The sequence below is a fragment of the Prinia subflava genome, unplaced genomic scaffold, assembly GCF_021018805.1.
Source record: "Prinia subflava isolate CZ2003 ecotype Zambia unplaced genomic scaffold, Cam_Psub_1.2 scaffold_98_NEW, whole genome shotgun sequence".
NCBI classification, from domain to species: Eukaryota; Metazoa; Chordata; class Aves; order Passeriformes; family Cisticolidae; genus Prinia; species Prinia subflava.
This window is the reverse complement of record NW_026961105.1, coordinates 82952-103717: the sequence shown is the minus strand read 5'-3', so window position 1 is coordinate 103717 and position 20766 is coordinate 82952. Positions and strand designations below refer to the sequence as shown.

At 52.3% G+C, this 20766-nt stretch overlaps 3 protein-coding genes and 2 pseudogenes across 3 annotated transcripts; all 5 read right to left on the bottom strand.

Annotated features, from left to right (window-relative positions):
- Nucleotides 1-658: 658 nt before the first annotated feature.
- On the bottom strand, nucleotides 659-967 carry LOC134546501 (feather keratin Cos2-2-like). The gene has a single exon (XM_063389304.1). The coding sequence runs from the start codon at nucleotides 965-967 to the stop codon at nucleotides 659-661; it is 309 nt and encodes a 102-aa protein (XP_063245374.1).
- A 3398-nt stretch (nucleotides 968-4365) lies between these two features.
- LOC134546498 (feather keratin Cos2-2-like) lies at nucleotides 4366-5133 on the bottom strand (annotated as a pseudogene).
- Nucleotides 5134-8634: 3501 nt separating this feature from the next.
- On the bottom strand, nucleotides 8635-8943 carry LOC134546495 (feather keratin Cos2-2-like). Its single transcript, XM_063389299.1, has one exon. It carries the CDS (start codon nucleotides 8941-8943, stop codon nucleotides 8635-8637), a length of 309 nt encoding a protein of 102 aa, XP_063245369.1.
- A 3936-nt stretch (nucleotides 8944-12879) lies between these two features.
- LOC134546508 (feather keratin Cos2-2-like) lies at nucleotides 12880-13642 on the bottom strand (annotated as a pseudogene).
- Nucleotides 13643-17140: 3498 nt separating this feature from the next.
- Nucleotides 17141-17469, bottom strand: LOC134546506 (feather keratin Cos2-2-like). Its single transcript, XM_063389308.1, has one exon. The coding sequence runs from the start codon at nucleotides 17447-17449 to the stop codon at nucleotides 17141-17143; it is 309 nt and encodes a 102-aa protein (XP_063245378.1). The 5' UTR covers nucleotides 17450-17469.
- Nucleotides 17470-20766: the final 3297 nt, after the last annotated feature.

Here is a 20766-nt window from a genome sequence, read left to right as displayed (position 1 = left end):
CAGCAGCTGGGCCCTGCCAAGTGCTGAGGGACTGTGTGAGCTTTGGATCTCATCTGCTTGTTGCCAGGTGTGCTGGCCACAGAGCCTAGGCCAGGAAATGAAGGCAGGGTAGGAAGAGATGAGGCTGTGGGCTTTCCCCAGGTGTTGTATCCCAACCCCTCTCCTTAGGAGCGAAAGGCTCCAGTCAAGGCCTTTGGTTTCTTAGTAGCCAGGGATGTTCTTCATCAGCCCCAATGGAGAAGGGCACAAAGTCAAATCCTCTGCAGCGAGCCCCACCCATTGCTTTCTGCATCTTTTTCCTGAGCAGACTGCTGGAGAAATTGCCACAGAACAACTGATGACTCAGAGGCCGAAGCTTGAATGCAGCACAGTTTTATTAAGTTGAAAGAAGAAAAGGAGATGGCTGACAGAGAGCACCAGGAGCAGCAACTAGGATGGGGCTCCCATCTGGTGTTCTTTAGAATGCCCTGCAGAGGACAGGAGGGCCACAGGTCCACACTAGACTGGCCTGGCGAGAGAGGGACAGAAAGGGAGAGGCAGGTAGAAGAAAGAAGTGATGGTCCCAAGCTGTAAATAGAATATCCCAAAGCTCTATCTCCTGGCCAGAGCCTTGTTGTGAGGTCTTGGAGACTGTTGCCCGAGGATGTTGCCAGCAGATTTAGCAGGGCCGGCATCTGCTGCCACCATAGCAGTTGGTGATGCAGGAGATGTCAAAGCTGCCAGAGGTGATGGGCACTCCTCCACAGCTGAGGATGTTGCCAACAGCAGCAGAGGTGGAGGATCCCACGGCGGTGTTCTGTGGGAAGGAGCTGAGGACGGGGCCGGGCAGGGTCACCAGCACAGCAGGCGGCTCAATGACGACGTGGGAGCTCTGGCACTGCCTGACACAGCACTCATTGCAGCTGCTGGCCAGCGGGCAGGGGCCGCAGGGCTGGCAGCAAGGGTCACAGGGCTTGCAGCAGGACATGGCTCGGGGTCACAGGTGCACCTGGCACAGAGGGCAGGGACAAGCAGAAGGTGAGGACACATCAGGAAGCAGTGCTGAACCCAAATCCCCTGCAGCCAAGGCACCTCCTGGCCCACACTGCACTGCCCAGCTCCAAGGCCAGGAGCCACCTCAGCCAAGTGCCAGCCTCTCTCTGTCTGCGCAACACCTGCTCTCCCCTTGCCTCTCCCAGCAGAAGCAGCTCCCAGGCCTGTGCTAGGACAGCCCCTCTCAGCTGAGACCTGCAGCAGGGAAAGAGCTGGACGTGAAGCAGCAGCAGGAGAAGAGGCTTGCCACTCACCTGATTCCTGAGAGAAGGAGGTGAGAAGTGAATGAGGGAGCAGAGACTTGGGCTGCCTTTTATAGCACTCCGGCCCTGCCTCAGACTAAGTGGTACCTATGTGAGAGTCATAATTTTGTGACCAGCTCATGCCACAAAGTGCACTATCCCGACTAATGGCAGGGGCTGTGTCCTGGTTTCCTGCACTTCTGCCTTTTCATTTCCTGCCTAATTCTGCATGCTTTCCTACATGAACGGTCATTTCTGTAAACGCTGAGATTAGACATTAGTGCAGTTCCTGAGTAAAACCAATGCTGAGTGTATTTAGAATGCTCAGAACATTGTGTGGCAGCATCTTCTGTGGACAAATGTGTTGACCTGTGTCATTCCTGTGGGTTTCTTTTTGTCCAAGTTGTCCGGAAATGGGCATCAGTCTCGTACTTCTTGCCCACATGCCCAAGGGCTGCCATGGGAAGGGGTCATGACACATCATTTTCTCTTGCTTTTGCCATCTCTCCATGATGGTCACTACCTGTTGCACACAGGTCTGCATCTGCTGGGAGGGTTGGACCCTGTTGCTACTCTAACAGTGCTCAGAGAAAAATTGTGTTGGCCTCATTTGTGTCATTGTCTTTCTGTGCAATGTCAGGGGGTTCTCTGGGAAAACCAGGTCTGGTCTGGGGCCTGATCCTCTTCCAGGATACCTGAGTCATTTTCTGCCACACGTGTCCCCTGTATCTCCTCAGATGTGTTTCCAGAAATGCATAACTTTTCTGTCTGTTCTTGACTCTTCGCAGACTGTGTGTGATCATAGAGATCTTGACAGTGTTCCATGCAGGTGTGTTGGAGCACACGTGTGTCATTCTGTGCTTGGGTGACCATCCGGTGGGCATGCCCAGGTCAGAGCAGCAGGGCTTTTTTCTGGAGTGTTCATGATCTGAGAGAGAAACATGTTCCCTTTGACCTCAGGAATGGCACTTGGTATGGAATCTCCAGCGCAATGGTCATGGCTTTGAGCTGGCAGAGAGCTCGCACTGCAATCAGCTTCTGCCTCCTGCACACCGTTTCGTTTCCCCACCCACCCAATGCCCAACCCTTTCCCCCCTCGGACCCCCAGAACAGTTCTGATGGTCTGCCAAGGCACTTGGTCACGTCTTTAGTCTTTTGATCACTGTCCATCCATTATCTCCCAGGCACCAAAGGGGAACAAAATTTCCCTAGAGAAAAAATCCTCCAAAACCTTACCCTCAAGAGAAAGATTGAAGGCATGCAGTCTTTTCTCCCTGGAGAACTGTAGGCTTGTGCAGGACCTCATCACAGTATTTTAGTCATGAAATGTGTTCTACTAAGAGGACTGAGATTTTCTCAGCACAATCACAGAATCCTAGAATCAGAGGAGATGCTGAGTGGGAAGTGACACATCAGGAGCATCAAGTCCAACTCCTGGCCCTGCACAGGACAGCCCAAGACTCCCCCCAAGTACCTGAGAGTGTTGTCCAAACACTTCTTGAGCTCTGTCAGGTTTAGTGCTGAGCCCACTTCCCTGGGGAGCCTGTTCCAGTGCTCAGCCACCAAATACCCGCTGGGTGAAGAACCTTTGGCTGATATCCAACCGAAACCTCCCTCAACTCAGCTCCAGCCATTTCTTCAAGGTTTATCACTGGTCATGAGAGGGAAGAGTTTGGTTCTTGCCCCTGTCCTGCCCGTCAGGAGGATGTCAAAGATCATAGTGAGGTCTGACCTCAGTCTCATCTTCTCCTGCCTGAATGGGCCTAGTGACCTCAGCATCTCCTCGTATGGGCCCCCCCAGACCCTTCCCCATCCTCGTGGCCTCCTTTGGCCACTCTCTGGTAGCTTATACTCTTTTTCATATGGTGGGTCCCAGAAGGATCCATGTGGAGGTGTTCCCCATGAGGGTCACACACAGAAAGTGAAGTGGAACTGCAGATGGTTTGGTTCTGGACACTGAGACCTGTGCTTGGGCACCAGGTCTCACTAGGAGCAGGTGAAGCCTTGGTTTTGGGACAGAGCAAGGTGTGCCAGCAGCCTGTGAGATGGACAAAGCTGGTGTCTCTGCCCAGAGATCTAGGCAGGAGGAACATGTGTGGAAGCTCACAGCAATCACAGAATGCTGTGAACCTGAGCTGGTATTTGGAGGTTTGCAATTTCTTCAACCATTCATTTTCTGCACCCAAGAGGACATGGATACCCAGGGAATGATATTTGGAGCAATTCCTGGGACTGGATACCAAGGGCTAAACATAAATTTTTCAAGCAGGACTGAAAAGATTCCTAAATAGTCGCATTAGCAGTGAAACCCCAAGTCATTTGCACAGGGAAGATGGACACCTGGAACAGAAGTTTTGATCCTTTTGGAGGTGTTGGGTCTACAGGGGTGGAGACTCCAGTGCGCAGATGGAGTGTGTTACCACTCCTGCCATGGGACTGCCCTCAGCCCTGTGTGTCTGGGCAGCAGCTGGGCCCTGCCAAGTGCTGAGGGACTGTGTGAGCTTTGGATCTCATCTGCTTGTTGCCAGGTGTGCTGGCCACAGAGCCTAGGCCAGGAAATGAAGGCAGGGTAGGAAGAGATGAGGCTGTGGGCTTTCCCCAGGTGTTGTATCCCATCCCCAATCCTTTGTCTGCCAAGTAGCCAGGGATGTTCTTCATCAGCCCCAATGGAGAAGGGCACAAAGTCAAATCCTCTGCAGCGAGCCCCACCCATTGCTTTCTGCATCTTTTTCCTGAGCAGACTGCTGGAGGAATTGCCACAGAACAACTGATGACTCAGAGGCAGAGGCTTGAATGCAGCACAGTTTTATTAAGTTGAAAGAAGAAAAGGAGATGGCTGACAGAGAGCACCAGGAGCAGCAACTAGGATGGGGCTCCCATCTGGTTTTCTTTGGAATGCCCTGCAGAGGAAGGAAGGGCCACAAGTCCACACTAGACTGGCCTGGCGAGAGAGGGACAGAAAGGGAGAGGCAGGTAGAAGAAAGAAACGATGGTCCAAAGCTCTAAATACAATATCCCAAAGCTCTATCTCCTGGCCAGAGCCTTGTTGTGAGGTCTTGGAGACTGTTGCCCGAGGATGTTGCCAGCAGATTTAGCAGGGCCGGCATCTGCTGCCACCATAGCAGTTGGTGATGCAGGAGATGTCAAAGCTGCCAGAGGTGATGGGCACTCCTCCACAGCTGAGGATGTTGCCAACAGCAGCAGAGGTGGAGGATCCCACGGCGGTGTTCTGTGGGAAGGAGCTGAGCACGGGGCCGGGCAGGGTCACCAGCACAGCAGGTGGCTCAATGACGACGTGGGAGCTCTGGCACTGCCTGACACAGCACTCATTGCAGCTGCTGGCCAGCGGGCAGGGGCCGCAGGGCTGGCAGCAAGGGTCACAGGGCTTGCAGCAGGACATGGCTCGGGGTCACAGGTGCACCTGGCACAGAGGGCAGGGACAAGCAGAAGGTGAGGACACATCAGGAAGCAGCACTGCACCCAAACCCCCTGCAGCCAAGGCACCTCCTGGCCCACATTGCACTGCCCATTTCCAAGGCCAGGAGCCACCTCAGCCAAGTGCCAGCCTCTCTCTGTCTGCACAACACCTGCTCTCCCCTTGCCTCTCCCAGCAGAAGCACCTCCCAGCCCTGTGCTACAACAGCCCCATTCGACTAAGACTTCCAGCCAGGAATGGGTTGTCTTGAAGCAGAAGGAACACAAGGAGGAGAAGAGGCTTTCTACTCACCTGATTCCTGAGAGAAGGAGGTGAGAGAAGTGAATGAGGGAGCAGAGACTTGGGCTGCCTTTTATAGCACTCCGGCCCTGCCTCAGGACCAGAGGCATTTTTGTGCCAGTCATAATTTTGTGACCAGCTCATGCCACAAAGTGCACCATCCCGACTAATGGCTGGGGCTGTGTCCTGGTTTCCTGAACTTCTGCCTTTTCATTTCCTGCCTAATTCTGCATGCTTTCCTACATGAACGGTTTGTTAAATGCTGGGATGAGATGTTCAAGGATTTCCTGAATAAAACCAATGCTGAGAGTATTTAGAATGTTCAGAACATTCTGTGGCAGCATCTGCTGTGGAGAATGTGTTCACCTCTGTAATTCCTGTTGGTTTCTTTTTGTCCAAGTTGTCCGGAAATGGGCATCAGTCTCGTGCTTCTTGCCCACACGCCCAAGGGCTGCTATGGGAGGGGACATGACACATCATTTTCTCTTGCTTTTGCCATCTCTCCATGATGGTCACTCCCTGTTGCACACAGGTCTGCATCTGCTGGGCGGGTTGGACCCTGTTGCTACTCAGTGCTCAGAGAAAAATTGTGTTGGCCTCATTTGTCTCATTGTCTTTCTGTGCAGTCTCTGGGGGTCCTCTGGGAAAACCAGGAATGGTCTGGGGCCTGATCATTCTCCAGGATACCTGAGTCATTTTCTGCCACACGGGTCCCCTGTATCTCCTCATCTGAGTTCCCAGAACTGCACATCTTTTCTATCTGTTCTTGTCTCTTTGCTGACTCTGTGTGAGCATAGAGATCTTGACAGTATTCCACGCAGGTGTGTTGGAGCACACGTGTGTCATTCTGTGCTTGGGTGACCCTCCTGTGGGCATGCCTGGATCAAAGCAGGAGGCCTTTTCCCTGGAGTGTTCATGATCTGAGAGAGAAACATGTTCCCTTTGACCTCAGGAATGGCACTTGGTATGGAATCTCCAGCACAATGGTCATGGCTTTGAGCTGGCAGAGAACTCGCACTGCAATCAGCTTCTGCCTCCTGCACACTGCTACATTTCTTCTCCCATCCCCCCCAACCCTTTCCCCCCTCGGACCCCCAGAACAGTTCTGATGGTCTGCCAAGGCACTTGGTCATGTCTTTAGTCTCTTGATCACTGTCCATTCATTATCTCCCTGGCACCAAATAGGAACTGAGTTCCCCAGAGAAAAAATGCCCCAAAACCTAAATCCTAAGGGAAAGATTGAAGGCATGCAGTCTTTTCTCCCTGGAGAACTGCAGGCTTGTGCAGGACCTCATCACAGTATTTTAGTCATGAAATGGGCTCTACCAGTTTTGTTTTCTCTTGGTAGCTTCAGTGTGATCTGGGCTGCCTCAGGTGTTCCTGGATAGGGAGTACACTTAAGTACCTCCTGCCCGAGTAGACACAGGCAAAGCTCCCAGGCACAGGCAGTACTTAGCAAGCTTTGTTATCAGTGATATTCAGCTCTTTGCAGTGGTCAGCTCTTAGCAGTGACTTTCAGCTCATAAGCTTGCTATGCGCCATGGCTAACACAGGGAGAGAAAGGAAAAGCACTGTATGAGGATCCACAGATGAATCTTTATTGGCATGATAAGTGGAGGGTTTCAGGGACAGCTCTTTGCTGAGCTGGGCAAAAGTGGGGTTTATGTACGGTACTGAGGTTTTGAGAAATGGTCCAATGGTCTGAGTCGGGGTAAAAAGTGACAGATTGTCTTACAGGGAGATAAGGGAGGGTCTGAGTGCGGGAGAGGCGTTATTTGTCCTAGTCACCATGACCAGGCATTTCTTTGCCTTCAGGCGACTGACCGCCAGAGAGGCCTGTTAGGCCTCATGGCTGCAACATACCAAGAGGACTGAGACTTTCTCAGCACCATCACAGAATCCTAGAATCAGAGGAGATGCTGAGTTGGAAGTGACTCTTCAGGAGCATCAAGTCCAACTCCTGGCCCTGTACTGGGCTTCCCAAGTCTCCCCCCAAGTACCTGAGAGTGTTGTCCAAACACTTCTTGAGCTCTGTCAGGTTTAGTGCTGAGCCCACTTCCCTGGGGAGCCTGTTCCAGTGCTCAGCCACCAAATACCCGCTGGGTGAAAAACCTTTGGCTGATATCCAACCGAAACCTCCCTCAACTCAGCTCCAGCCATTTCCTCATGTCTCGTCACTGATCATGAGACTGAAGAGTTTAGTTCTTGCCCCTGTCCTGCTGCTCAGGATTATACCAAAGATCATAGTGAGGTCTGACCTCAGTCTCATCTTCTCCTGCCTGAATGGGCCTAGTGACCTCAGCATCTTCTCGTATGGGCCCCCCCAGACCCTTCCCCATCCTCGTGGCCTCCTTTGGCCACTCTCTGGTAGCTTATACTCTTTTTCATATGGTGGGTCCCAGAAGGATCCATGTGGAGGTGTTCCCCATGAGGGTCACACACAGAAAGTGAAGTGGAACTGCAGATGGTTTGGTTCTGGACACTGAGACCTGTGCTTGGGCACCAGGTCTCACCAGGAGCAGGTGAAGCCTTGGTTTTGGGACAGAGCAAGGTGTGTCAGCAGCCTGTGAGATGGACAAAGCTGGTGTCTCTGCCCAGAGATCTAGGCAGGAGGAACATGTGTGGAAGCTCACAGCAATCACAGAATGCTGTGAACCTGAGCTGGTATTTGGAGGTTTGCAATGTCTTCAACCATTCATTTTCTGCACCCAAGAGGACATGGATACCCAGGGAATGATATTTGGAGCAAATCCTGGGACTGGATACCAAGGGCTAAACATAAATTTTTCAAGCAGGACTGAAAAGATTCCTAAATAGTCGCATTAGCAGTGAAACCCCAAGTCATTCGCACAGGGAAGATGGACACCTGGAACAGAAGTTTTGATCCTTTTGGAGGTGTTGGGTCTACAGGGGTGGAGACTCCAGTGCGCAGATGGAGTGTGTTACCACTCCTGCCTTGGGACTGACCTCAGCCCTGTGTGTCTGGGCAGCAGCTGGGCCCTGCCAAGTGCTGAGGGGCTGTGTGAGCTTTGGATCTCATCTGCTTGTTGCCAGGTGTGCTGGCCACAGAGCCTAGGCCAGGAAATGAAGGCAGGGTAGGAAGAGATGAGGCTGTGGGCTTTCCCCAGGTGTTGTATCCCAACCCCTCTCCTTAGGAGCGAAAGGCTCCAGTCAAGGCCTTTGGTTTCTTAGTAGCCAGGGATGTTCTTCATCAGCCCCAATGGAGAAGGGCACAAAGTCAAATCCTCTGCAGCGAGCCCCACCCATTGATTTCTGCATCTTTTTCCTGAGCAGACTGCTGGAGGAATTGCCACAGAACAACTGATGACTCAGAGGCCGAAGCTTGAATGCAGCACAGTTTTATTAAGTTGAAAGAAGTAAAGGAGATGGCTGACAGAGAGCACCAGGAGCAGCAACTAGGATGGGGCTCCCATTTGGTGTTCTTTAGAATGCCCTGCAGAGGACAGGAGGGCCACAGGTCCACACTAGACTGGCCTGGCGAGAGAGGGACAGAAAGGGAGAGGCAGGTAGAAGAAAGAAACAATGGTCCAAAGCTCTAAATACAATATCCCAAAGCTCTATCTCCTGGACACAGCCTTGTTGTGAGGTCTTGGAGACTGTTGCCCGAGGATGTTGCCAGCAGATTTAGCAGGGCCGGCATCTGCTGCCACCATAGCAGTTGGTGATGCAGGAGATGTCAAAGCTGCCAGAGGTGATGGGCACTCCTCCACAGCTGAGGATGTTGCCAACAGCAGCAGAGGTGGAGGATCCCACGGCAGTGTTCTGTGGGAAGGAGCTGAGGACGGGGCCGGGCAGGGTCACCAGCACAGCAGGCGGCTCAATGACGACGTGGGAGCTCTGGCACTGCCTGACACAGCACTCATTGCAGCTGCTGGCCAGCGGGCAGGGGCCGCAGGGCTGGCAGCAAGGGTCACAGGGCTTGCAGCAGGACATGGCTCGGGGTCACAGGTGCACCTGGCACAGAGGGCAGGGACAAGCAGAAGGTGAGGACACATCAGGAAGCAGTGCTGAACCCAAATCCCCTGCAGCCAAGGCACCTCCTGGCCCACACTGCACTGCCCAGCTCCAAGGCCAGGAGCCACCTCAGCCAAGTGCCAGCCTCTCTCTGTCTGCGCCACACCTGCTCTCCCCTTGCCTCTCCCAGCAGAAGCAGCTCCCAGGCCTGTGCTAGGACAGCCCCTCTCAGCTGAGACCTGCAGCAGGGAAAGAGCTGGACGTGAAGCAGCAGCAGGAGAAGAGGCTTGCCACTCACCTGATTCCTGAGAGAAGGAGGTGAGAAGTGAATGAGGGAGCAGAGACTTGGGCTGCCTTTTATAGCACTCCTGCCCTGCCTCAGACTAAGTGGTACCTATGTGAGAGTCATAATTTTGTGACCAGCTCATGCCACAAAGTGCACTATCCCGACTAATGGCAGGGGCTGTGTCCTGGTTTCCTGCACTTCTGCCTTTTCATTTCCTGCCTAATTCTGCATGCTTTCCTACATGAACGGTCATTTCTGTAAACGCTGAGATTAGACATTAGTGCAGTTCCTGAGTAAAACCAATGCTGAGTGTATTTAGAATGCTCAGAACATTGTGTGGCAGCATCTTCTGTGGACAAATGTGTTGACCTGTGTCATTCCTGTGGGTTTCTTTTTGTCCAAGTTGTCCGGAAATGCGCATCGGTCTCGTACTTCTTGCCCACACGCCCAAGGGCTGCCATGGGAAGGGGTCCTGACACCTCATTTTCTCTTGCTTTTGCCATCTCTCCATGATGGTCACTACCTGTTGCACACAGGTCTGCATCTGCTGGGAGGGTTGGACCCTGTTGCTACTCAGTGCTCAGAGAAAAATTGTGTTGGCCTCATTTGTCTCATTGTCTTTCTGTGCAGTGTCAGGGGGTTCTCTGGGAAAACCAGGTCTGGTCTGGGGCCTGATCCTCTTCCAGGATACCTGAGTCATTTTCTGCCACATGTGTCCCCTGTATCTCCTCAGATGTGTTTCCAGAAATGCATAACTTTTCTGTCTGTTCTTGACTCTTCGCAGACTGTGTGTGATCATAGAGATCTTGACAGTGTTCCATGCAGGTGTGTTGGAGCACACGTGTGTCATTCTGTGCTTGGGTGACCATCCGGTGGGCATGCCCAGGTCAGAGCAGCAGGGCTTTTTTCTGGAGTGTTCATGATCTGAGAGAGAAACATGTTCCCTTTGACCTCAGGAATGGCACTTGGTATGGAATCTCCAGCACAATGGTCATGGCTTTGAGCTGGCAGAGAGCTCGCACTGAAATCAGCTTTTGCCTCCTGCACACTGCTACATTTCTTCTCACATCCCCCCCAACCCTTTCCCCCCTCGGACCCCCAGAACAGTTCTAATGGTCTGCCAAGGCACTTGGTCACGTCTTTAGTCTTTTGAACACTGTCCATCCATTATCTCCCAGGCACCAAAGGGGAACAAAATTTCCCTAGAGAAAAAATCCTCCAAAACCGAACGCCCAAGAGAAAGATTGAAGGCATGCAGTCTTTTCTCCCTGGAAAACTGCAGGCTTGTGCAGAACCTCATCACAGTATTTCAGTCATGAAATTGGTTCTACCAATTTTGTTTTCTCTTGGTAGCTTCTCTTGGCAGTGTGATCTCAGCTGCCTCAGGTGTTCCTGGATAGGGAGTACACTTAAGTACCTCCTGCCCAAGTAGGCTCAGGCAAAGTTTCCAGGCACAGGCAGGACTTAGCAAGCTTAGTTATCAGTGATATTCAGCTCTTTGCAGTGGTCAGCTCTTAGCAGTGATTTTCAGCTCATAAGCTTGCTATGCGCCATGGCTAACACAGGGAGAGAGAGGAGAAGAGCTGGATGAGGTTCCACAGATGAATCTTTATTGGCATGCTAAGTGAAGGGTTTCAGGGACAGCTCTTTGCTGAGCTGGGCAAAAGTGGGGTTTATGTACGGTACTGAGGTTTTGAGAAATGGTCCAATGGTCTGAGTCGGGGTAGAAATGACAGATTGTCTTACAGGGAGATAAGGGAGAGTCCAAGAGCGGGAGAGTGGTTATTTGTCCTAGGCACCATGACCAGGCCTTTCTTTGCCTTCAGGCGACTGACCGCCAGAGAGGCCTGTTAGGCCTCATGGCTGCAACATACCAAGAGGACTGAGACTTTCTCAGCACCATCACAGAATCCTAGAATCAGAGAATATACTGAGTTGGCAGTGACTCTTCAGGAGCATCAAGTCCAACTCCTGGCCCTGTACTGGACAGCCCAAGACTCCCCCCAAGTACCTGAGAGTGTTGTCCAAACACTTCTTGAGCTCTGTCAGGTTGAGTGCTGAGCCCACTTCCCTGGGGAGCCTGTTCCAGTGCTCAACCACCAAATACCTGCTGGGTGAAGAACCTTTGGCTGATATCCAACCGAAACCTCCCTCAACTCAGCTCCAGCCATTTCCTCAAGGCTTATCACTGGTCATGAGACTGAAGAGTTTGGTTCTTGCCCCTGTCCTGCCCGTCAGGAGGATGTCAAAGATCACAGTGAGGTCTGACCTCAGTCTCACCTTCTCCTGGCTGAATGAGCCTAGTGACCTCAGCCACTCCTCGTATTGGTCCCCCAGGACCATTCCCCATCCTCGTGGTCTCCTTTGGCCACTCTCTGGTAGCTTATACTCTTTCTCATATGGTGGGTCCCAGAAGGAGCCATGTGGAGGTGATCCCCATGAGGGTCACACACAGAAAGTGAAGTGGAACTGCAGATGGTTTGGTTCTGGACACTGAGAGCCGTGCTTGGTCACCAGGTCCCACTAGGAGCAGGTGAAGCCTTGGTTTTGGGACAGAGCAAGGTGTGCCAGCAGCCTGTGAGATGGACAAAGCTGCTGTCTCTGCCCAGAGATCTAGGCAGGAGGAGCATGTGTGGAAGGTCACATGGATCACAGAATGCTGTGAACCTGAGCTGGTATTTGGAGCCCAGCACTGCCTTCAGGTGTTCATTTTCTGCACCCAGGTGAACATGGATACCCAGGGAATGATATCCGGAGCATTGCCTGCGACTGGATGCAAAGGGCTGAGCATAAAAATTCAAGCAGAGCGGAAAAGATTCCTAAATAGTTGCATTAGCAGTGAAACCCCAGGTCATTTGCACAGGGAAGATGGACACCTGGAACAGAATATTTGCTCCTTTTGGAGGTGTTGGCTTGACAGGGATGGAGACTCCAGTGCACAGATGCAGTGTGTTACCACTCCTACCTTGGGACTGCCCTCAGCCCTGTGTGTCTGGGCAGCAGCTGGGCCCTGCCAAGTGCTGAGGGACTGTGTGAGCTTTGGATCTCATCTGCTTGTTGCCAGGTGTGCTGGCCACAGAGCCTAGGCCAGGAAATGAAGGCAGGGTAGTAAGAGATGAGGCTGTGGGCTGTCTGCAGGTGTTGTTGTTTCCCATCCCCAATCCTTTGTCTGCCAAGTAGCCAGGGATGCTCTTCATCAGCTCCAAGGGAGAAGGGCACAAAGTCAAATCCTCTGCAGAGGCCACACCCATTGTTTTCTGCAACTTTTTCCTGAGCAGACTCCTGGAGGAGTTGCCACAGAACAACAGATGACTCAGAAGCCGAGGCTTGAATGCAGCACAGTTTTATTGAGTTTAAAGAAGAAATGGAGATGGCTGTCAGAGAGCACCAGGAGCAGCAACTAGGATGGGGCTCCCATCTGGTGTTCTTTGGAATGCCCTGCAGAGGAAGGAAGGGCCACAAGCCCACACTAGACTGTCCTGGCGAGAGAGGGACAGAAAGGGAGAGGCAGGTAGAAGAAGGAAGCGATGGTCCCAAGCTGTAAATACAATATCCCAAAGCTCTATCTCCTGGACACAGCCTTGTTGTGAGGTCTTGGAGATTGTTGCCTGAGGATGTTGCCAGCAGATTTAGCAGGGCCGGCATCTGCTGCCACCATAGCAGTTGGTGATGCAGGAGATGTCAAAGCTGCCAGAGGTGATGGGCACTCCTCCACAGCTGAGGATGTTGCCAACAGCAGCAGAGGTGGAGGATCCCACGGCAGTGTTCTGTGGGGAGGAGCTGAGGATGGGGCCGGGCAGGGTCACCAGCACAGCAGGCGGCTCAATGACGACGTGGGAGCTCTGGCACTGCCTGACACAGCACTCATTGCAGCTGCTGGCCAGTGGGCAGGGGCCGCAGGGCTGGCAGCAAGGGTCACAGGGCTTGCAGCAGGACATGGCTCGGGGTCACAGGTGCACCTGGCACAGAGGGCAGGGACAAGCAGAAAGTGAGGACACATCAGGAAGCAGCACTGCACCCACACCCCCTGCAGCCAAGGCACCTCCTGGCCCACACTGCACTGCCCAGCTCCAAGGCCAGGAGCCACCTCAGCCAAGTGCCAGCCTCTCTCTGACTGCACAAGACCTTCTCTCCCCTGCCCTCTCCCAGCAGAAGCAGCTCCCAGACCTGTGCTATGACAGCCCCTCTCAGCTGAGACCTGCAGTCAGAAAAGAGCTGGGTTTGAAGCAGCAGCAGAAGGAGAAGAGGCTTCCCACTCACCTGATTCCTGGGAGGAGGAGGTGAGAGAAGTGGATGAGGGAGCAGAGACTTGGGCTGCCTTTTATAGCACTCCGGCCCTGCCTCAGGCCCTGAGGCAACTTTGTGGAAGTCATAATTTTGTGACCAGCTCATGCCACAAAATGCACCATCCCAGCTAATGGCAGGGGCTGTGTCCTGGTTTCCTGAACTTCTGCCTTTTCATTTCCTGCCTAATTCTGCATGCTTTCCTACATGAACGGTCATTTCTGTAAACGCTGAGATTAGACATTAGTGCAGTTCCTGAGTAAAACCAATGCTGAGTGTATTTAGAATGCTCAGAACATTGTGTGGCAGCATCTTCTGTGGACAAATGTGTTGACCTGTGTCATTCCTGTGGGTTTCTTTTTGTCCAAGTTGTCCAGAAATGGGCATCAGTCTTGTACTTCTTGCCCACACGCCCAAGGGCTGCCATGGGAAGGGGTCATGACACATCATTTTCTCTTGCTTTTGCCATCTCTCCGTGATGGTCACTCCCTGTTGCACACAGGTCTGCATCTGCTGGGAGGGTTGGACCCTGTTGCTACTCTAACAGTGCTCAGAGAAAAATTGCGTTGGCCTCATTTGTCTCATTGTCTTTCTGTGCAATCTCTGGGGGTTCTCTGGGAAAACCAGGAGGGAAAACCAGGTCTGGGGCCTGATCCTCTTCCAGGATACCTGAGTCATTTTCTGCCACACGTGTCCCCTGTATCTCCTCAGATGTGTTTCCAGAAATGCACATCTTTTCTGTCCTTGTCTCTTTGCTGACTCTGTGTGATTATAGAGATCTTGACAGTATTCCACGCAGGTGTGTTGGAACATACGTGTGTCATTCTGTGCTTGGGGGACCCTCCTGTGGTCATGCCCAGGTCAGAGCAGCAGAGCTTTTTTCTGGAGTGTTCATGATCTGAGAGAGAAACATGTTCCCTTTGACCTCAGGAATGGCACTTGGTATGGAATCTCCAGCACAATGGTCATGGCTTTGAGCTGGCAGAGAGCTTGCACTGCAATCAGCTTCTGCCTCCTGCACACTGCTACATTTCTTCTCCCATCCCCCCCAACCCTTTCCCCCCTCGGACCCCCAGAACAGTTCTGATGGTCTGCCAAGGCACTTGGTCACGTCTTTAGTCTCTTGATCACTGTCCATTCATTATCTCCCTGGCACCAAATAGGAACTGAGTTCCCCAGAGAAAAAATGCCCCAAAACCTAACTCCTAAGAGAAAGATTGAAGGCATGCAGTCTTTTCTCCCTGGAGAACTGCAGGCTTGTGCAGGGCCTCATCACAGTATTTTAGTCATGAAATGGGCTCTACCAGTTTTGTTTTCTCTTGGTAGCTTCTCTTGGCAGTGTGATCTCAGCTGCCTCAGGTGTTCCTGGATAGGAAGTATACTTAAGTACCTCCTGCCCGAGTAGACACAGGCAAAGCTCCCAAGTACAGGCCGTACTTAGCAAGCTTTGTTATCAGTGATATTCAACTCTTTGCAGTGGTCAGCTCTTAGCAGTGACTTTCAGCTCATAAGCTTGCTAAGCGCCTTGGCAGACGCAAGGAGAGAAAGGAGAATCGCTTTAATGGGTTCCAAAGATGAATCTTTATTGGCATCCTAAGTGAAGGGTTTCAGGGACAGCTCTTCTGCTGAGTTGGGGAAAAGAGGGGTTTTTATAGGGTGCCGAGGTTTTGAGAAATGGTCCAATGGTCTGAGTCGGGGTAGAAATGACAGATTGTCTTACAGGGAGATAAGGGAGGGTCCGAGAGCGGGAGAGTGGTTATTTGTCCTAGTCACCATGACCAGGCATTTCTTTGCCTTCAGGCGACTGACCGCCAGAGAGGCCTGTTAGGCCTCATGGCTGCAACATACCAAGAGGACTGAGACTTTCTCAGCACCATCACAGAATCCTAGAATCAGAGGAGATGCTGAGTTGGAAGCGACTCTTCAGGAGCATCAAGTCCAACTCCTGGCCCTGCACTGGGCTTCCCAAGTCTCCCCCCAAGTACCTGAGAGTGTTGTCCAAACACTTCTTGAGCTCTGTCAGGTTGACTACTGAGCCCACTTCCCTGGGGAGCCTGTTCCAGTGCTCAACCACCAAATACTCGCTGGGTGAAGAACCTTTGGCTGATATCCAACCGAAACCTCCCTCAATTCAGCTCCAGCCATTTCCTCAAGGCTTATCACTGGTCATGAGACTGAAGAGTTTGGTTCTTGCCCCTGTCCTGCCCATCAGGAGGATGTCAAAGATCACAGTGAGGTCTGACCTCAGTCTCACCTTCTCCTGGCTGAATGAGCCTAGTGACCTCAGCCACTCCTCACATGGGTCCCCCCAGGACCATTCCCTATCCTCGTGGTCTCCTTTGGCCACTCTCTGGTAGCTTATACTCTTTCTCATATGGTGGGTCCCAGAAGGAGCCATGTGGAGGTGTTCCCCATGTGGGGCACACACAGAAAGTGAAGTGGAACTGCAGATGGTTTGGTTCTGGACACTGAGAGCTGTGCTTGGGCACCAGGTCCCACCAGGAGCAGGTGAAGCCTTGGTTTTGGGACAGAGCAAGGTGTGCCAGCACCCTGTGAGATGGACAAAGCTGGTGTCTCTGCCCAGAGATTTAGGCAGGAGGAGCATGTGTGGAAGGTCACATGGATCACAGAATGCTGTGAACCTGAGCTGGTATTTGGAGCCCAGCACTGCCTTCAGGTGTTCATTTTCTGCACCGAGGTGAACATGGATACCCAGGGAATTATATCTGGAGCATTGCCTGCGACTGGATGCCAAGGGCTGAGCATAAAAATTCAAGCAGAGCAGAAAAGATTCCTAAATATTTGCATTAGCAATGAAACCCCAGGTCATTTGCACAGGGAAGATGTGGACACCTGGAACAGAATATTTGCTCCTTTTGGAGGTGTTGGCTTGACAGGGATGGAGACTCCAGTGCACAGATGCAGTGTGTTACCACTCCTACCTTGGGACTGCCCTCAGCCCTGTGTGTCTGGGCAGCAGCTGGGCCCTGCCAAGTGCTGAGGGACTGTGTGAGCTTTGGATCTCATCTGCTTGTTGCCAGGTGTGATGGCCGCAGAGCCTAGGCCAGGAAATGAAGGCAGGGTAGGAAGAGATGAGGCTGTGGGCTTTCCCCAGGTGTTGTTGTTTCCCATCCTCACTCCTTTGTCTGCCAAATAGCCAGGGATGTTCTTCATCAGCTCCAGGAAAAAGGACAGAAAGTCAAATCCTCTGCAGTGAACCCCACCCATTGTTTTCTGCATCTTTTTCCTGAGCAGACTCCTGGAGGAGTTGCCACAGAGCAACAGATGACTCAGAGGCAGAGGCTTGAATGCAGCACAATTTTATTGAGTTTAAAGAAGTAAAAGAGATGGCTGACAGAGAGCACCAGGAGCAGCCACTAAGTTGGAGCTCCCATCTGGTGTTCTTTAGAATGCCCTGCAGAGGACAGGAGGGCCACAAGCCCACACTAGACTGTCCTGGCGAGAGAGGGACAGAAAGGGAGAGGCAGGTAGAAGAAGGAAGCGATGGTCCCAAGCTGTAAATACAATATCCCAAAGCTCTATCTCCTGGACACAGCCTTGTTGTGAGGTCTTGGAGATTGTTGCCTGAGGATGTTGCCAGCAGATTTAGCAGGGCCGGCATCTGCTGCCACCATAGCAGTTGGTGATGCAGGAGATGTCAAAGCTCCCGGAGGTGATGGGCACTCCTCCACAGCTGAGGATGTTGCCAACAGCAGCAGAGGTGGAGGATCCCACGGCAGTGTTCTGTGGGGAGGAGCTGAGGATGGGGCCGGGCAGGGTCACCAGCACAGCAGGCGGCTCAATGACGACGTGGGAGCTCTGGCACTGCCTGACACAGCACTCATTGCAGCTGCTGGCCAGTGGGCAGGGGCCGCAGGGCTGGCAGCAAGGGTCACAGGGCTTGCAGCAGGACATGGCTCGGGGTCACAGGTGCACCTGGCACAGAGGGCAGGGACAAGCAGAAGGTGAGGACACATCAGGAAGCAGCACTGCACCCAAACCCCCTGCAGCCAAGGCACCTCCTGGCCCCCATTGCACTGCCCAGCTCCAAGGCCAGGAGCCACCTCAGCCAAGTGCCAGCCTCTCTCTGTCTGCACAACACCTGCTCTCCCCTTGCCTCTCCCAGCAGAAGCAGCTCCCAGGCCTGTGCTAGGACAGCCCCTCTCAGCTGAGACCTGCAGCAGGGAAAGAGCTGGGCGTGAAGCAGCAGCAGGAGCTTCCCACTCACCTGATTCCTGAGAGAAGGAGGTGAGAAGTGAATGAGGGAGCAGAGACTTGGGCTGCCTTTTATAGCACTCCGGCCCTGCCTCAGACTAAGTGGTACCTATGTGAGAGTCATAATTTTGTGACCAGCTCATGCCACAAAGTGCACTATCCCGACTAATGGCAGGGGCTGTGTCCTGGTTTCCTGCACTTCTGCCTTTTCATTTCCTGCCTAATTCTGCATGCTTTCCTACATGAATGGTCATTTCTGTAAACGCTGAGATTAGACATTAGTGGAGTTCCTGAGTAAAACCAATGCTGAGTGTATTTAGATTGCTCAGAACATTGTGTGGCAGCATCTTCTGTGGACAAATGTGTTGACCTGTGTCATTCCTGTGGGTTTCTTTTTGTCCAAGTTGTCTGGAAAGGGGCATCATTCTCGTACTTCTTGCCCACACGCCCAAGGGCTGCCATGGGAAGGGGTCATGACACATCATTTTCTCTTGCTTTTGCCATCTCTCCATGATGGTCACTCCCTGTTGCACACAGGTCTGCATCTGCTGGGAGGGTTGGACCCTGTTGCTACTCTAACAGTGCTCAGAGAAAAATTGTGTTGGCCTCATTTGTCTCATTGTCTTTCTGTACAATCTCTAAGGGTTCTCTGGGAAAACCAGGAGTGGTCTGGGGCCTGATCCTCTTCCAGGATACCTGAGTCATTTTCTGCCACACGTGTCCCCTGTATCTCCTTCAGATGTGTTTCCAGAAATGCATAACTTTTCTGTCTGTTCTTGACTCTTCGCAGACTGTGTGTGATTATAGAGATCTTGACAGTGTTCCATGCAGGTGTGTTGGAGCACACGTGTGTCATTCTGTGCTTGGGGGACCCTCCTGTTGGCATGCCCAGGTCAGAGCAGCAGAGCTTTTTCTGGAGTGTTCATGATCTGAGAGAGAAACATGTTCCCTTTGACCTCAGGAATGGTACTTGGTATGGAATCTCCAGCGCAATGGTCATGGCTTTGAGCTGGCAGAGAACTCGCACTGCAATCAGCTTCTGCCTCCTGCACACCGCTTCGTTTCCCCACCCACCCAACGCCCAAGCCTTTCCCCCCTCGGACCCCCAGAACAGTTCTGATGGTCTGCCAAGGCACTTGGTCACATCTTTAGTCTTTTGATCACTGTCCATTCATTATCTCCCAGGCACCAAATGGGAACAAAATTTCCCTAGAGAAAAAATCCTCCAAAACCGAACGCCCAAGAGAAAGTTTGAAGGCATGCAGTCTTTTCTCCCTGGAAAACTGCAGGCTTTTGCAGGACCTCATCACCGTATTTTAGTCTTGAAATGTGTTCTACTAAGAGGACTGAGATTTTCTCAGCACAATCAGAGAGTACTAGAATCAGAGAAGATGCTGAGTTGGAAGTGACACATCAGGAGCATCAAGTCCAACTCCTGGCCCTGCACAGGACAGCCCAAGACTCCCCCCAAGTACCTGAGAGTGTTGTCCAAACACTTTTACAGCTCTGTAAAGTCTGGTGCAGAGGCCACTTCCCTGGGGAGCCTGTTCCAGTGCTCAACCACCAAATACCGTCTGGGTGAGGAACATTTTCATGATACCTAACGTACACCTTCCTCAACTCAGCTCCAGCCATTTGCTCATGTCTCGTCACTGGTCATGAGACTGAAGAGTTTGGTTCTTGCCCCTGTCCTGCCCGTCAGGAGGATGTCAAAGATCACAGTGAGGTCTGACCTCAGTCTCACCTTCTCCTGGCTGAATGAGCCTAGTGACCTCAGCCACTCCTCACATGGGCCTCCTCCCCAGACCATTCCCCATCCTCGTGGCCTCCTTTGGCCACTCTCTGGTAGCTTATACTCTTTCTCATATGGTGGGTCCCAGAAGGAGCGATGTGGATGGGTTCCACTTGAAGGTCACACACAGAAAGTGAAGTGGAACTGGAGATGGTTTGGTTCTGGACACTGAGAGCCGTGCTTGGGCACCAGGTCCCACTAGGAGCAGGTGAAGCCTTGGTTTTGGGACAGAGCAAGGTGTGCCAGCACCCTGTGAGATGGACAAAGCTGGTGTCTCTGCCCACAGATCTAGGCAGGATGAGCATGTGTGGAAGCTCACATGGATCACAGAATGCTGTGAACCTGAGCTGGTATTTGGAGGTTTGCAATGTCTTCAACCATTCATTTTCTGCACCCAAGAGGACATGGATACCCAGGGAATGATATCTGGAGCATTGCCTGCGACTGGATGCCAAGGGCTGAGCATAAAAATCCAAGCAGAGCAGAAAAGATTCCTAAATATTTGCATTAGCAATGAAACCCCAGGTCATTTGCACAGGGAAGATGGACACCTGGAACAGAATATTTGCTCCTTTTGGAGGTGTTGGCTTGACAGGGATGGAGACTCCAGTGCACAGATGCAGTGCGTTACCACTCCTGCCTTGGGACTGACCTCAGCCCTGTGTGTCTGGGCAGCAGCTGGGCCCTGCCAAGTGCTGAGGGACTGTGTGAGCTTTGGATCTCATCTGCTTGTTGCCAGGTGTGATGGCCGCAGAGCCTAGGCCAGGAAATGAAGGCAGGGTAGGAAGAGATGAGGCTGTGGGCTGTCTGCAGGTGTTGTGGTTTCCCATCCCCAATCCTTTGTCTGCCAAGTAGCCAGGCATGCTCTTCATCAGCTCCAAGGGAGAAGGGCACAAAGTCAAATCCTCTGCAGTGAACCCCACCCATTGTTTTCTGCATCTTTTTCCTGAGCAGACTCCTGGAGGAGTTGCCACAGAACAACAGATGACTCAGAGGCAGAGGCTTGAATGCAGCACAATTTTATTGAGTTGAAAGAAGTAAAGGAGATGGCTGACAGAGAGCACCAGGAGCAGCCACTAGGATGGAGCTCCCATCTGGTGTTCTTTGGAATGCCCTGCAGAGAAAGGAAGGGCCACAAGTCCACACTAAACTGGCCTGGCGAGAGAGGGACAGAAAGGGAGAGGCAGGTAGGAGAAGGAAGTGATGGTCCCAAGCTCTAAATAGA

Excerpts from the sequence above, each read along its gene's own strand:
- LOC134546506 (XM_063389308.1), bottom strand. The coding sequence starts at position 17,449 with ATGTCCTGCTGCAAGCCCTGTGACCCTTGCTGCCAGCCCTGCGGCCCC.
- LOC134546495 (XM_063389299.1), bottom strand. The coding sequence starts at position 8,943 with ATGTCCTGCTGCAAGCCCTGTGACCCTTGCTGCCAGCCCTGCGGCCCC.
- LOC134546501 (XM_063389304.1), bottom strand. The coding sequence starts at position 967 with ATGTCCTGCTGCAAGCCCTGTGACCCTTGCTGCCAGCCCTGCGGCCCC.